Below are 14,513 nucleotides of genomic sequence, written 5' to 3'. Positions count from 1 at the left end.
GAATGATGCTGCTTGTGATAAATCAGGAAGAAAATTTAAGTGGATTGCATAAATTTGTAGGTCAAAGGCTGGCTGCCAGGCCAAGTGCGGATTGCACAATTACTTCCTTTTCTGGAAAGTTTGTGTGGACCAAAGCATTGGGCTGAATTATTTGTTTCCAAGCAAGGTACACAAGCAGAAACAGGAATATTGATATCTATTCCACGTGATGTGTCGGTTGGGAGATCTATAAAAAAGAAGCCCCCAAATCGCTGTATTCAATGGTCTTATTGTACAAGCAAATAAAGGACAGTGGGTTATTGTTGTACATTAACTTTTTCCTGTAAATAATTGTACTGTATGCAAAAAATATGGTAGAGCTTGTGGTTTGGGAAAGTCATCCTGGCTTTATTTGCAGAGGTAACAGAGATTCTAGTTTTCCAAATTCTAGTGGGAGACGGAGAGGATCTCCTCTCCTTGTACATAGGGGACAACTTTATTTCTGCAGGCTTGCATGTATAAATATTCCTGATTTTACTGCTTATAAAGCCTGACAAACCATCCTATCGTTTCCTCTTGTGTCTATGCTATGAGCAGCCATGGCCTTGAACGTCTTTGCTCTAAAACGTTTGTCATGAAATACTGATAGATTGAAGATAGTTTGTGAAAAAACTAGTAACAGGACAGTGATAAATCACCTAACTGAACAAATGCCTTAGTTTCTCTGGAAGATTAATTTTTTCTTGACTGATATGAATACGTTTGTTATTTGTGAATAAATGTCTGGATAATGGCATATAAAAGCCTTTGCTCCTGTCAAAAAAAAAAATAAAAAATCAGTATGAGTTACTTAAGAGCTCTGTGCAAATGCTATTGTGGATAAAGAGACCTTAAAAACACAAAAACCAACCAAACAAAACCCCCCCCCCAAAAACCCCACACAAACCAAAACACCCCTCAGTCTGACAAGTATTTACTGAGTCAGATTTTCCGAGGGATCGCTGTTAGTTAAATTTTAAGTGAAAACAATGGCTTCGTATTTATTAAAACAACTTATTTTGGTGGAATTACAATAGATTATGAAGTATCCTGCTTTGATGTGGATTGTGAGAGTATAGAATTCCTTATCAACTGTTTTTTGTTTGTTTTTTTTTTTTTAATGTCACGTGGTTGAAAGTACTGGTTATCAGCAGTCCTCCTGATTCTCTGGAGACAGTAGTTTCAAAATAGATGGCCTCAGAGATAAAAATATGCAGCACTTAACTACTTGAACTGAACACTTTGGCACAGATTTCTTTCATTTGTTAGGGGCACTTTAAATTTAGCAAGCTTTATCAATTATTCTGCTGAATTGAGTAAGACACCTTGGATGACAATCCTGGTATGTTGTAAGTTTTACAGGACGCAGTCTGACTCATTTTACTGCTACTGTGCAACAGGTTTATAAGGCTTTATCTCACTCAAGAAAAAAAATATAAACGGAACCCTCTATTTACAGACCCGCTGTATAATATAATAAGGTGAAAGTAAAACCACAGACTGGTAGGAAGAAAGTCATCATGTTTTCTTGTCCTTTCTGTGGCCAAAAACACCGCTAGTTTTAAAACAAGCACACAGTGCTGTTCTAGCACTTTTATCGCCACCTCTAATTATAACTGGCAGCTTTTCTTTTAAATACAGAGGAAAAACCCAATTCTCCCAGAGGAAGCATTGCATTTTATGAAGCCTCAGGTTTTAATTTGCCCTGAGGGCTAAAAATGAAGGTATTTGTTCAGTGCAGGACTTCTGTCATGCATGGACCCTAAATGCCTTTTTTTTTTTTTTTTTTTGCTGTAGTTATGTAGTCAGCTGAATGTTACTGAGGAAGATCACTACATCATTCATTCACAGGCTGGGAAGGGGAATATTCCTGCTGACTCATGCTTATAAGAAATTTCCTTGCTCCGCCTCCATTCGTTTCAGCTCCTCCTCTCCTCTCTTCATGCTGGGAGCCTACTATATTTAAACAGCTGTCCTGGAGCAGAGGCAGGATTCAGGGCTTGCGCTTTGGTTGGCTTTCCTGACTGTACAGGCGCTTTCCTGAAGATCTCGCTTCTCATCGGACCTGCTGCCAAAGGTAAGGAGGCTACAAGTAAACGTAGAGAGCTCTAGTCCGGCATACTCTAACATTGCTTTCTGAATATCGCGGGGGTGATGTTATTTTTTTTTATGTACCATAAAGGTGATTATTTTTTTTTCCACATGCTTTAAGTGTGTTGTATGGTAACTGGCCTGGCATGTAAGAATGATAATGCAGAGCATGTGTGGGAACAAACTTCTGAAACTTGTAGGCAAGTATAAAATGTAAAAGCTATTGAGATTTCTGGTTTTGTTTTGGTTTTGTTTGTTTGTTTTTTAAAAAGCAATAATGAATTAAACTTTTAAAAACTGCTGGTGCAATGAATGGGTTGGTGAAGAAAAGAAGCTGAAGAAAACCGTTACCTTTGTGTTAGCATTGTTCTTGTTGAAACCTGAGCGTCATGATAGCTCTTCCAGGCTCTTCCATTATTTATATATACTGACCCCACTGCTCTCCTGAACTTTCCCCATGTGCTGTAAGGGCCATAGTTGGTGGGCCACACTTGAGCCAAAGTCTCATTGATGTTACAGGGGGAGCTACTTGCATATGGCTGATGGAACTTGGCTTTTTATTTCTGCTGGAGACCACACTTAGTGTCACTGTCTTGCTAAACACACCTTTTGCTTTTTTTCTTTTACTCATTTAAAACCTGTTTCAGTTGTGCAGCCGGGAACTACTGGGGGGCCGGACTGACCAACTTTGTGAGTGACGGTCCCTCCCGGCTGAAGGCTGTGTTGGGAAGGGATGTGGAATTTGGCCCAGAATGAGCTGGGTCCTTTTCCAAGCCAGAAAAATTACGTAAGGTCACATAGACACTGAAATGCTTTGGAAGCAGCGAGGAGATAAATTGCAGAGCTTGCAGCATGCTCCCAAATGAAGAGGAGAGAGATATCCATTTAAAGTAGGAAGCCGAAAGCAGGAGCCAAAACAGGGATCAGCATTGCTGAGTTGAATAAGCGTGAGTGCCTGGCAGCCTACCTGATGTAAAAGGAGGGTGAGAAGAGCAGTCTTAGGTTTCTTGCTAGCTCAGGCTTTCTCTGGCTACTAACTAGTTCTGGATAGATTTGAAATGAACTTTAGTGTCCTGTGCTCTTTCCAATAGCCTCTGCAAGAACAGGCTTTCATCTGCTACGCTGGATTAGCTGGACAGGTTATCAAGGGATATCTAGTCCCTTGATTTGAAGATTGCCAAAAAACCCACCAATTTACAATAATCTCCCTTTACTTCTACTGGCAAGAAAAATGAACGTTCAGCTTGGAACTGAAATGCCTGAGATGCTCTGAGCTCGGTTTTACCCCCAGAAATCAAACGTTTAGCCTACAGGATGGGAATAGCTGTTCCCATAAAATACAAAAAAAAAAAGGCTGTCAATAAACAAGCTCACCATCTGAGCTTCTACTAAAAAGAACTATTAGCTACAAATTGTAGCTACAGGATGCAGAAGGGACTTCTCCCATTTGTGAAGTCATGCCGGGGTAAACAGAAGCATCTCTGATGGTTCATCTTGATAGAATTGTCCAGTGTCAAACTTCAGGAAACGAAGCGTGTAGCACTACAATGGTCATTCTGGGGTTTCATGAACCCAGATCCTGAATAAAACCATGGCTAAAGAAGGTCATGTATGTGCACAGATCTAGTAATTTCATTGGAATAACAATTGTGCTCCTCTAGCCATTAGAGTTTAGTTTAATTCCAGCAAATGCTCCTTTTGCGTGCGTCAGAAGTTACAGGATAGAGGAGGAATGCAAAATGAGGGCAGTGTTATCACCAAGCCCGTGGCTGCTGGCTTTGCTCCCTATCAGGGTGGGGTAGGGTGGCTAGTGTGGTGGCTAGCAGCCAAGGCAACCTTCCTCTAAAGCAAGCAGGGGTGCCAGCCTGACTTCTGCTGTCTTGAGCCTTTTTTTTTTTTGTCCTCTTCAGGCTCCCCCAGAAAAAGGCTGGCACACAACAGCACAACTTTGCTCCCGAGCCTTACAAAGGGGCTTTGCAGGCTCGTTATTTATATGCTGGGTTTGCAGCTCTCCTGGAACTGTTGCCATGCGCTGTGCCGGGTCGGTTCAGCAGTCCTTGCTTCCAGCAAAAGTGTTACGGATGTTGCTGGGTTACCGCTGTCTATGGAGCGCATATGGTCTTTATGCGAACGCTGCTGCAGGCTGCTGCGGAGCAGAAACCTGGAAGATTGCTTCCAGAGATCTTGCTTTCCCTCTCTGGACTCCCAATAGTTTCACAGAGACAAGAGGTGCGCTCTGTATTAGGAAAAACTAATGAGAACTTGTTGTCTTGGGTAGGGCAGCCATGGAGAAGGATTTATTTGTTACCACGGAGAAGAAACTTCTGCTAAGCTTCAGATAGGTACTGAGGTTTAGCTGGTTTGAGGGAATACCTTACTGGTCACACCAGCGTCCTGTTCTCTTGGTGTCCCTGGCCATCCCAGGTGCTAGTGCTGGATTCTACCAGTTGCAACTCCAGAGCTTTGTGGTGGGGAGTTATTTGGGGGTAAATTTACACAACAGTCTGCTGAAAGTGGTGCAGGTTTTAGTTCCTGTGGCAGAACCTACCCAAAAAGCTGGGGAAATACTTGGATGGTTGGGCTGTGCTCCTGCAGCTGGCGGGGTTGGGCTCAACGTGCCTTAAGGGGTTGATGCACACCTTGGTATAGACACAACACATGGGAGTCTTCATCTTTTGTAGTGCACCCAGCTACCTTTGAGTCTCAGGTAAACTGGGAACCTTGAAAGTTTACTTAAAATCCAGCTCGCTTCAAAGCTAGATGCTTGAAATGACGTGAATTAGAGAGTACGACTATTATGTCTTTTAAGTGGTTCTTGCCATGTCAGGCAAAATGCATGAGAGTCTTTGACTGATGCTTATTGAGTGGTAATAGGCAACCAGTAAGTGTTACTACACTGTGATCTAAAAATTTGGACAAAGCTGCTAGTTCTGAACTCAACTTGCAAGACTAATTATGTGCCTCTCTACTCAGATGAACTTGGTCCTCTTGGAATAGCTCTGTCTAGCCCAGCAATGGCCGTAATTGGGGAATGTGAGAATTGTCACATCCTTGCAGGCAAATGCACTTACAAGACTCCTCTGGAAGCCTGGAATTCTGCAAATCCTAAACTTGCCTGTGGTTTTTTTCTGGCTGCTCCTTCCGTCGCCAGGGTCTTGCTGCGTTACTGTAGTTGCTGGTGATGTAAATGTCAGGCTTTAAAGCGGAGCATTACGCCTGTAGGACGACACTTGCTGCAATGCCTGTGTCAAAGGCGGTGATGTGCCAGACCTGATGGGAGCGTGCAGCGCGCTTGCCAAAGATCTTTCTGCGCTTGGAAAGGGCATGGAGAGCATGCCCTGCTGAACAAAGCCATGCCACTCGCGGCATTTTTTTACTTAGCTTTCCAAAATGACAATAGTGTTTTTATAAAAGAACTGTATTCTCTGTAGAATAACTTAAAAGCTTATGCTGAATTTAAAAAAAAATAAAAATTAAAAATCTCATTATTATTGTGGTAAAAACATATTTTTAACCTCTTTAGATTAGAGACAGTATACTTGAATTCCCTGGAAAACTAAAGTAGTCGTTACTTGACGTGGTGGGATTCCTGCAGGAATGGCAAAAAGCTTTGAGTTGCTGTTCACTGAATATCTGCATAATGATTAGTTTTGTAGATTCTGCTCCAATGACACCTTAGTCTCCAAGAGAATTGTGATGTATATTTTTAAGGACTTGTTATTAACCTGTTCAGACCTAGAACTCTCTATTTTCTGGAAAATTTACAAAGAAGGCTCAGGAACTAAACTAGTACTTAACGAAAAACCCCTGTAGTGGTGGAATGGTATGTGTTTGAAAATGCAGCCAGGAGGCTTCCAGCCTTTGCACAGAAGTCTTAAGTGAGGTTTGCTGCAATTATCAGTAAATGCACGATTTGCTTTAAAGAGTACGAAGTGTTTGTGATAATTATGACAATTTTCTACACAGTACAGGCAAAAGTGATGGTTTCATTAACAAGCTGCAACACTTCAGTTACTGTAGTTGGAGGGTTCCTGAAGTTGCTGGCTGTTCTGGAGGGACTGGAATTCATGTGTGGAAGAGAAAGATAAGGCTTCTCGCCATTTTTTTTTTTTGGTGTGGTGTATAATCAGGAATCATCCTATGGTTTTTGGGCAGCAAGAGGAGAAAACGATAAGTAGTCCTGTCCTGAGTGTGGAAGTGTAATGTGCTGGTCTGCAATGCAAGGATAATACTTTAGATCAACCTGGGTTTGTGAGCTGTAGAAAGTCATGGGCTTCTTTGTCCAAAAGGCAAATAATTCAAAACTTACTTGTTTCAACAGGTGGACTCCAGGATCTAAATGCTTCCGGACAGGAAGATGCACGCATTATTGACCAGACCGCAAAATAAGAGCGGGTTCAAGCCGCTGCCTGTTGTGATCATAGGTGAGCTTTCTCCTGCCAGCATTGCTGTGTTCTCTCCTGCTGTTGTCGCTTTGGGCTTGCTGTTTTTCAGCTGTTGTTCTGTGTGTTCTCACTCAAACCAGAAATGTGTGGCCACAGTTTCTGCATCCTTTCCCTGACAGCCAAACTTTCCCTAGTACGAAGAGAAAGATCACTAAGAGTTGTGGGAAGCAGGGAAGCAGGTATCTGACAAACTAAAACATATATTTTTTTTTTTAAATAGTAAAACTGGTAACCTTTTGGGCATCAGTTCAGCTGAGCCTGATTTTTCTCTGGATACTTAGAAGGGTTTGAAATCTTTTCCACTACAGATAATCACTTCACAGCAAGTTGATTTGCTATCTGTAGTACTTGAATTGGAGGTGTGTTTATGTGATCTTTTATCTCCCTCCCCATTAAGTGTGTTTAGAAAGTGTTCCAGGTGCTGTTAAAGTTTCTTGAAACTTTTCACAGAATTATTTTAAAATGCAAGTCAGCTACACTGATATATTTTTTTTTTTGGATGGATGTAGTAGAATGGTAAAAAGCTGTGGGTTTTCTGGCAGTTTAGCAGACAGGTTAGGCAGTAACTGTCTCGTCTCCCTTGCAAGGGGGGAGGTTTGTAATGGGAGGTGACTCTTGGGGCGAAGCACTCGCGGTGATGTCAGTGCCTTCCCCTCTGAGACCCGCCGCGGGCTCTGCTCCAGCGCAGGTGCCGGACCCTGTTCATCTGAGCACGTGTTTAAATGCCTTGCGGAGCCAGGTTCCTTCCTTAGCTGTCATCTAATTTATAGCCCCCGGGAGAGCTAGTCCAAAGTTAGCGCACCACATAAATCACACTCAGTCCTTGCTAATGGTGAGTTTGACAAGGACACTCCTGCCAGCGGGCTCTAGTCTGAGGGTGGCTTTGTACTGCCCAGTTGTACGAGTCTGGAGGTGGGAGGGAGGGTGGTTTTGGTACGTCCCTAGTGCACCTATACAGAGATCCAGCGCGGAGATGTCGCAGCAGTGTGAAGATGTGCTCTGTGAAGAGGCTGTTGGACTGAAGCAGCTCAGCTGTTTCACTGCAGCTGGACATTGCACGCAGGTTCCAGCTGCATCCCCAGGCCCCGCTCCAGGCGGGATGTGAGCTCCCTCCGCTCTGCTGGCAGCCTCAGCAAAGCAGTTGCTTTCGAGAATAGTTGGAGCTCCAGAGGCAGCTGTACTTGTGACCATCCATATCAAACTTAAACGTGGTTCAGAGTAAATACTTTGCGTGTGTCTCTGAGCGGTGTGTGCACTCAGTTTGGTTTAGGCACCTCCTTGTACTTGCTAAAGCAAAGAAGTAAGCTGAAAAGTGTTATCTTTTACTTTAGCTGCGGTTTAGTTTGCTTTTAATTTCTATTGCTTTTGGATAAGTTTTCCTGCAAGTGGAATATTCCACACACTGACCTGAAGCCGTCCTTGCTCAGCACAGCAGACTTTGACCCCAGCTGTGGTGTGTGCTGCCCTTCAGAGCTCAGCCCCCTGTCGGCTTTACAGCCCGAGCCTCCCTCTGTCTCATCCCCACGAAGCAGCCTTTGCTCCAGTCGCTCACACACGCAGCACGGGCGCTGTGTCAACACGGCCTGCTGTGTCACTTCAGCTCTCCGCCCCTGTATCATCACTGCACGCTGGAACCAGGGGTTAGTCACACACTAGTGAGCAGCAGAGCCGGAGCAGCTGGGGAAGCTGACACCTAGTTATGCAGACGCCGTAAAACATTAAACATGCTGGACAACAGCCATGTGAAAACTTTCCACGGGCTGCTCTCACTGGGCTTTGGCGTCACATCTATCAAGTTTTTCCACTGGCTGTTGGGTGGTCAGCAGGAGGAGTTCAGTCATTCGGCAGCCTGCTCAAAGGGCTGTATTCTGAGGGATTGTCTTGGTGTGGCAGAGACTTTTATTTTTTTTTCCCTTAACACACTCCCTGCAGTACCATGGTGGGGCTGAACGCGTCCTCAAAACCCGTTAGTCAAAACTGCTATTGCCAGATATCCCTTATTAGATGGGATTTCTTGCTGAGCAGAGCGGTTCCCCTTCACTTCAATAGTCACTGTTTTTTCTGGACTTTGTATCCTGTGCATGATGAAATACCCTGTACTGGTGTGAAATGTGCATCCAGGAGAGCTGTGGCCCCCCAGTCAGTGTGTGACCAGTTGCTAAACATTTGAAGATGCTAATGAGCAGTAACTCAATTCATCAGCATGCTAGAGACTTCAGGCTTCAGGTGATGTTAACCTCTGGCATGTTTAACCCAATGTCTCTCCAGCAAGGTCTGAAGACCTTGCAATGCAAATAGATGCAACTGAGGAGGAGAAGGGGACGTACGAGGGTAAAATGATTTCCCCAACTCTATCCAATAGGTCAGTGGTTAACCTGGAATAGAAACTCACCTGTATCCATAGTGGTCTCATGCCCTTTGAATTGGTCCTGGATATTAGAAACATTCCTCAAAGGGCTGCTCTGTCTCCAGGAGTATAAATTCTTCTCCATTGTGTCTTTTTAGGGAATGGACCTTCAGGAATCTGTCTCTCATATTTGCTGTCAGGCTACATCCCATACTTCAAAAGAGACTCTCTTCATCCTCATCCCATTCTTCAGAGGAAACTGGAAGAGGCACCAGATGTCTCCATTTTGGACCAGGTTCGTGTAAAGAGAAACAGTATAACATCATATAAAGTGTCCTAGGAGTACAAATGATAACCTCATTTGACTTTTCAAAGTACACAGGCAGAATAAGCCTTAGGCAAAGTACTTTTAGTTGTCCAGATCTCCCTTGTAGGAAATGCCAGCATTGCTACTGTCTCTTGAGGTAGTCCTTGGGCAATAGCAGGGTCTGTGTGCCAGTAAATGAGCTTCACAGAACACCAAAACCACTGCCTGGAAATACCAGAGTAACAAGCAGCCTGCTGCCTGGCAGGACACGCATTTTGAGCATCTGATCTGCCTTTCCTTAGGATTTGGAGTATCTATCTGAAGGCTTGGAGGGACGATCCCACAGCCCTGTGGCTCTTCTGTTTGATACCCTTCAGCGTCCAGACACAGACTTTGGTGGAACAGCAGAATCTGTCCTCACCTGGTGGCATGAGACCGAAAGAGCCATCCCCCACCTGGTCCTTGGCAGAAATGCTCCGGGAGGTGCCTGGCATGTAAGTGAATTGAAACCCAACTGCTTGGGGCTGCATGTGTTGACTGGAGAGGCAAAAGCTCCTCTATGTGCCAGTCAGCCACGTTTGATTTCACGTATATAGACAAGCAAAGGTTTAAAAGGAAAAAAGCATGAGAGGCTTTTTATATTTCCAGTCTGTTGGTCTCTTTGGAGATGTGAAGAGTTTCATCCATGACAGCGAATCAGAGGAAATCACTGATTTCCTGATCTGTGCTGTATTGAAACATGACAAAATTGCATTTTGCCTCTTGCATTAAATAACTGAAAGCTATTTTGCTGTGTTTCTTGTTCCAGTCTATTGAGGGCTCTATGGTTACCCTGAGCAGAGGTGAATGGATGGGACTCCCAGATCTCCCGTTCAAAGACTGGCTGAAGCAAAAGAGAAGGTAAGATAGCTATGGGGCAAACATCCAGAGGTTTTTTGGGAGCCTGGGGTGGTCTCCTTGAGTGTAGCTACCCATCTGTTATGGATGATTCTAGGGAGAGAAAGCACACCCTTCCACCCCCCAGTAAAAGTCCATTCTGCATTCAGTGATTCAGGTAAAGTTGCCGTGCTGCCTGGAGTGTGTCCTTCTCAACACCTACTGGGGAGGTGGATCACAGTGACCATGAGTTCTGCATAAAGCTGGGAAAAGGCATGGTCATCTGACTTGTGTGTCCTCTGCTGCCGTCCCTAATGACGAATACAGTCAGCTCAGCTACTGTGCAGTCTCTGGGGTGCTTCTGCTCTCGAAATGGGTAATCTTAAAAAGCCTAGGAGTTAAAAGTGGAATGGAAGCAAGATGCAAGAGAAAGGCAGCTTTCTCTAGCAGGAATCCCATCCCTAAGAACATGGTTGCTCGTTTGTGCCTATGTCCAACAGCTTGTGGGCCCGAGTGTTAGCTCTATGTACCAGGAATAACTTTGCCGAAGTCAGGGAAACTAGATAAGTCTTCTCTGATAGTGCCGGGATAGATGGCCCTAGGATAGATTCAGTGGAAGAGGGGAGAAATTTCAGCCTCTTACTTAACTGCTGCTTGACCTTTGTTTGTACTGTATTACAGAGGCCTCAGAAACAACAGAGCCACGGCAGAAGACATTGCTCAATATTACCAACACTATGTGGTGAGGAAAAGACTGCAGAAGAATTTCAGAGCTGGTACTGTTGTGACCTCTGTGAGGAAAGTGAGTGCAGAGAGCATCTCCAGCCATGCACAGAAAGATCTGCAGGAGAATAGTGACTCGCTCTGGAGCTTCAATGAGAGAAGTACGGAGGTCTTCCAGGTGGATGGATTTTTCAAAACTGTGAAAGGCGTTAAAGAGCCCTTCTCCATCTATGCAGAGAATGTGGTCTTAGCGACAGGAACATACGATAGTCCTACTTGGCTTGGGGTCAAGGGAGAGAACCTTTCCTATGTCCATCACCAGCTGTCTGCCCTGGAGGAAGCCGTGAAGAACAACACTGTTGGCATCATGTCAGATCCAGTCTTGATTGTAGGTGCTGGTCTGACAGCTGCTGATGCGATTCTCCTTGCTCACCATTGCAATATTCCAGTAATCCATGTATTTCGGAGACGAGTCACTGATCCGGGTCTTATATTTAACCAGCTCCCCAAAATGATGTACCCTGAATACCACAAAGTCCATCAGATGATGAAAGAACAGTCAGCTGCTTGTGCTGGGCCCTATGAGCGTTACGTTAGCCTTCCTGAGCATCACGTGCTATCCTTCGGCAACGACAAGAAATGTATCTTTCAAGACAAGAATGGCTACCAGAAAGTTTATAAAATTTCCATGGCTCTTGTTCTAACTGGCTCGAACCCCAACCTCTCCTTTCTGCCGAATAACGGCATCGACTTGGCAATGGACAGTGGCCAACCAGTCAATCCAAAGAGGAATCCCATAGATGTTGACCCGTTCTCCTATGAATGCACTCAGGAGAAAGGGCTGTATGCTCTAGGACCTCTCGCTGGAGATAACTTTGTACGCTTTGTGCAGGGGGGGGCTCTGGCTGTTGCCAGCTCTCTGTTAAAGAAAGCAAACAAAAATCCCCCCTAACAAAACAAAAAATATCCCTGCGCTAACTGTGTCTGGGTTACTGCTGTTTTCTTAGAGAAGCAGGTCATCTGATTTGTACATCCTCACATGTAAAGCCCGCTCCTGGTATTCCTCAAGGTTATGCAGGGAGTTGCGAAGTTCTTAGTAGCTGAGCTATTTGGGAAGGTTAAGTCACCACACAGAGTGGGTTTCACACACGGCACTGCCTTCAGGCCCTGGGGATTCAGCTCCTTTCCAGCCCAGCTGTGCATAAAGGCTACAGGGGCTTTGAATCTTGCGCCTGGAAAAACAGGGGGCAAGACATGGATTGCTCTTCTGTGCAACACCTTCCAGGTTGCTGAAAACTGAATTGGGGAACAATCAATGTTAATTATTTCCAGACAGCAGGCTGACAGCCCTGTGTCTCTCAGTGTCTTACAGTAGCTTTTTCATGAAACAGAGTAAGCCGATGTGGTTTTATTAGCTCCCGTAGCTTGGCTGTATGTTCCTATTAGGCCAGAAATTGCTGAAAGATGTTGCAGGTACCTCTGGCACATGAAGTGGTACTCTGCAAACAAAAACTGACATAAAACCAGTCAAAACTGTATTGTCTCATTGACACCAGCAACAAATGATATGCAGTATCTTTTTAATCAAGGGATTCCTGTGATTGGATTTTTTTTTTCCCCCTCCTTCTTGAGAAGGAGTGATACTGATTTACAAACACTTGGTTTGCCATCTTGCAGCTTTCTACTTTCGAAATCCTAAAATTGCAACAGCCGAATTCTTGGCAGCTGCTGTTCTGCAGAGACAGCAGAACCAACGGGTCTGTATGTACCTGCCCAGGTGCTGTGTGGGGCTTCTGCTGCACAGAGGATTTCAGAAAGATGCAATATGTTATACGTTGTATGAATTCCTAATGTAATGTGATTATTATTATTTTTTTTCTAAAGAATACTATTTCTGTAGAGGGGGAATTGGCACAGTCACTTTCTGATAGTTTTATGCTACATACAGCAGGTTTTTTTAATACTAGTTTTCTAAAAGATTTGTATTGGCAAAACATTTTGTGATGGGCTTTCAGTCAGTGTTTTGATGAGCTGGGGTGGGTGGGAATGATGCCTTGTGTTGCAGAGAGCATTCTCAACAGACCTGTGGGACCTTTCACAGGAAAAATGGGAGCCATGGCTGATCTTTGGTGTAAAGACAGGCTCTGCTTCCTGTGCTGCACTGAAACTCACCGATGGGGCAGGATGCTGCTTGTGTTTGTAAAGCCGAGTATGTGGAGACAGAAGCTGTTTGTAAATGAATCGCCCTCAGGTTGGGATGTACGAAGCGTGTACGTGTGGTATTGCTGTATCGCGCTCAAATGTTTTTGCCACTGACTGTTCTTGTATGAGATTTGTCAATAAAGTGATTTCAGACTTAGTTTGTGGTTTTGGTTTGGTTTTTTTTTTTTTTTAACTCTGACTTTGAATCTCTGACGCAGAGAAGATCTAATGAATTGTTCCTCGGCTTCCTGGCCAGCACCAGCTTGTGGTTTGTGCCTGCTCAATCCAGCAGCTTTCCCGTCCCCGGGAGCGCACCGCTATGGATTTGCTTTCTGTGCGTCTTCCTCTCCCCAGCAGGATGGGGAACCCTTGTAGAGGGGTTTGGAGTATCCACCTCTTCTGTGAGGTTAAAACACAATAGGAAACCAAGCTCTTTGCCAAGCACGTTCTTGCCTGGGGGATCTTAGATTTCTTTCCTGTTACCTGCTGTTGTCTCCTTTCTGGAGAAATCCTGAGTCAGGGCCTAGTCCAGTAAGTCAATAAGACAGTTTAGATCAGAAGGAGCTGTTGAAGGTCTGTGGTCCAACCCTAAAACAGGGCAAACTTTGAAGTTAGACCTGGCTGCTCAGTGCCTTATCGGGGAAAGCTTTGAGTATCTCCCAGGATGGAGATTGCACTAGCAACACTTGATTGCCTTGTTCAACATCTGACCACCTTTGTTGAGAATTGTGGGCCATTTTCTTCTCTGGTTGAAGCATCCCTATTGCAGTTTATTCACTGCATCTTGGGGGGGGGGTTGTTTGGTTTGTGTTTTTTTTTTCATTGCACAGCTCTGAGAAGAGTCTGGCTCAAGGTGTTAAAACACCATCCTCATTCTCTTTGGAAGGCTGAGACTGGAGAGCCCCCAGGATTCTGGGGGCGCAGATGTGTGGTGTGGATGAGTTTCCTGGTCTAATTGCCACTGGCCGGAGGGGTGGCTCTCTTTGGTAGCATTGCTTTAAATGAGGTGACGGTTGTTCCCCTGAATCTGGGGATTCCTGAGTGTGGATAATATAAGATGGCACAGAACCATGTGGTTTGGGTACTCTGTTCGCCCTGCCTTGTGTTCCCCTAAACCAGGTCCCAAGCCAGTGCAGGATTGTGCTGTTCCTCTCCTGCAGCTGAACTTTGCTAGAAAGAAATGGGTGATCACCTTTCTAAAAATACCGGTTTTGGCCAAATCTCAAATTCCTACATCGAAAGCAAACGAAGTGGAGAACAAAAGCCAAAGGGCATCTTAAAAAAACAAACAAACAAACAAAAAAAACCAACCAAGGGCCATTGGAGTGTGCTGGAATAAGGGTGTAGGGTTGGCGTCAGTGAAATGCTGCTCTTCCCGTCACTGAGGTCAAGGTCACAGCGTTCATGCTGATCATTCCTGTATCCCGTGTTGCATGACCATGATCTCATTTGCCCTGCACTGGGGAGCTCCTAATGAGGGCAGCAGCCTGTGCCTGCTTTGGGG

The 14,513-nt window shown here is 44.7% G+C and overlaps 1 protein-coding gene across 1 annotated transcript; it reads left to right on the top strand.

Annotated features, from left to right (window-relative positions):
• Positions 1–1,952: 1,952 nt before the first annotated feature.
• Positions 1,953–13,166, top strand: OSGIN1 (oxidative stress induced growth inhibitor 1). The gene is made up of 6 exons (XM_054199604.1): positions 1,953–2,095; positions 6,431–6,533; positions 9,060–9,196; positions 9,511–9,702; positions 10,017–10,108; positions 10,766–13,166. Exons 2-6 carry the CDS (start codon positions 6,449–6,451, stop codon positions 11,757–11,759), a joined length of 1,500 nt encoding a protein of 499 aa, XP_054055579.1. The 5' UTR covers positions 1,953–2,095; positions 6,431–6,448; the 3' UTR covers positions 11,760–13,166.
• The last annotated feature ends 1,347 nt before the right edge of the window (positions 13,167–14,513 follow it).

This window comes from Rissa tridactyla, chromosome 4 (assembly GCF_028500815.1).
Source record: "Rissa tridactyla isolate bRisTri1 chromosome 4, bRisTri1.patW.cur.20221130, whole genome shotgun sequence".
NCBI lineage: Eukaryota > Metazoa > Chordata > Aves > Charadriiformes > Laridae > Rissa > Rissa tridactyla.
Note: the sequence above shows the minus strand (reverse complement) of the source record. Positions and strands in the feature narration are given on the sequence as shown.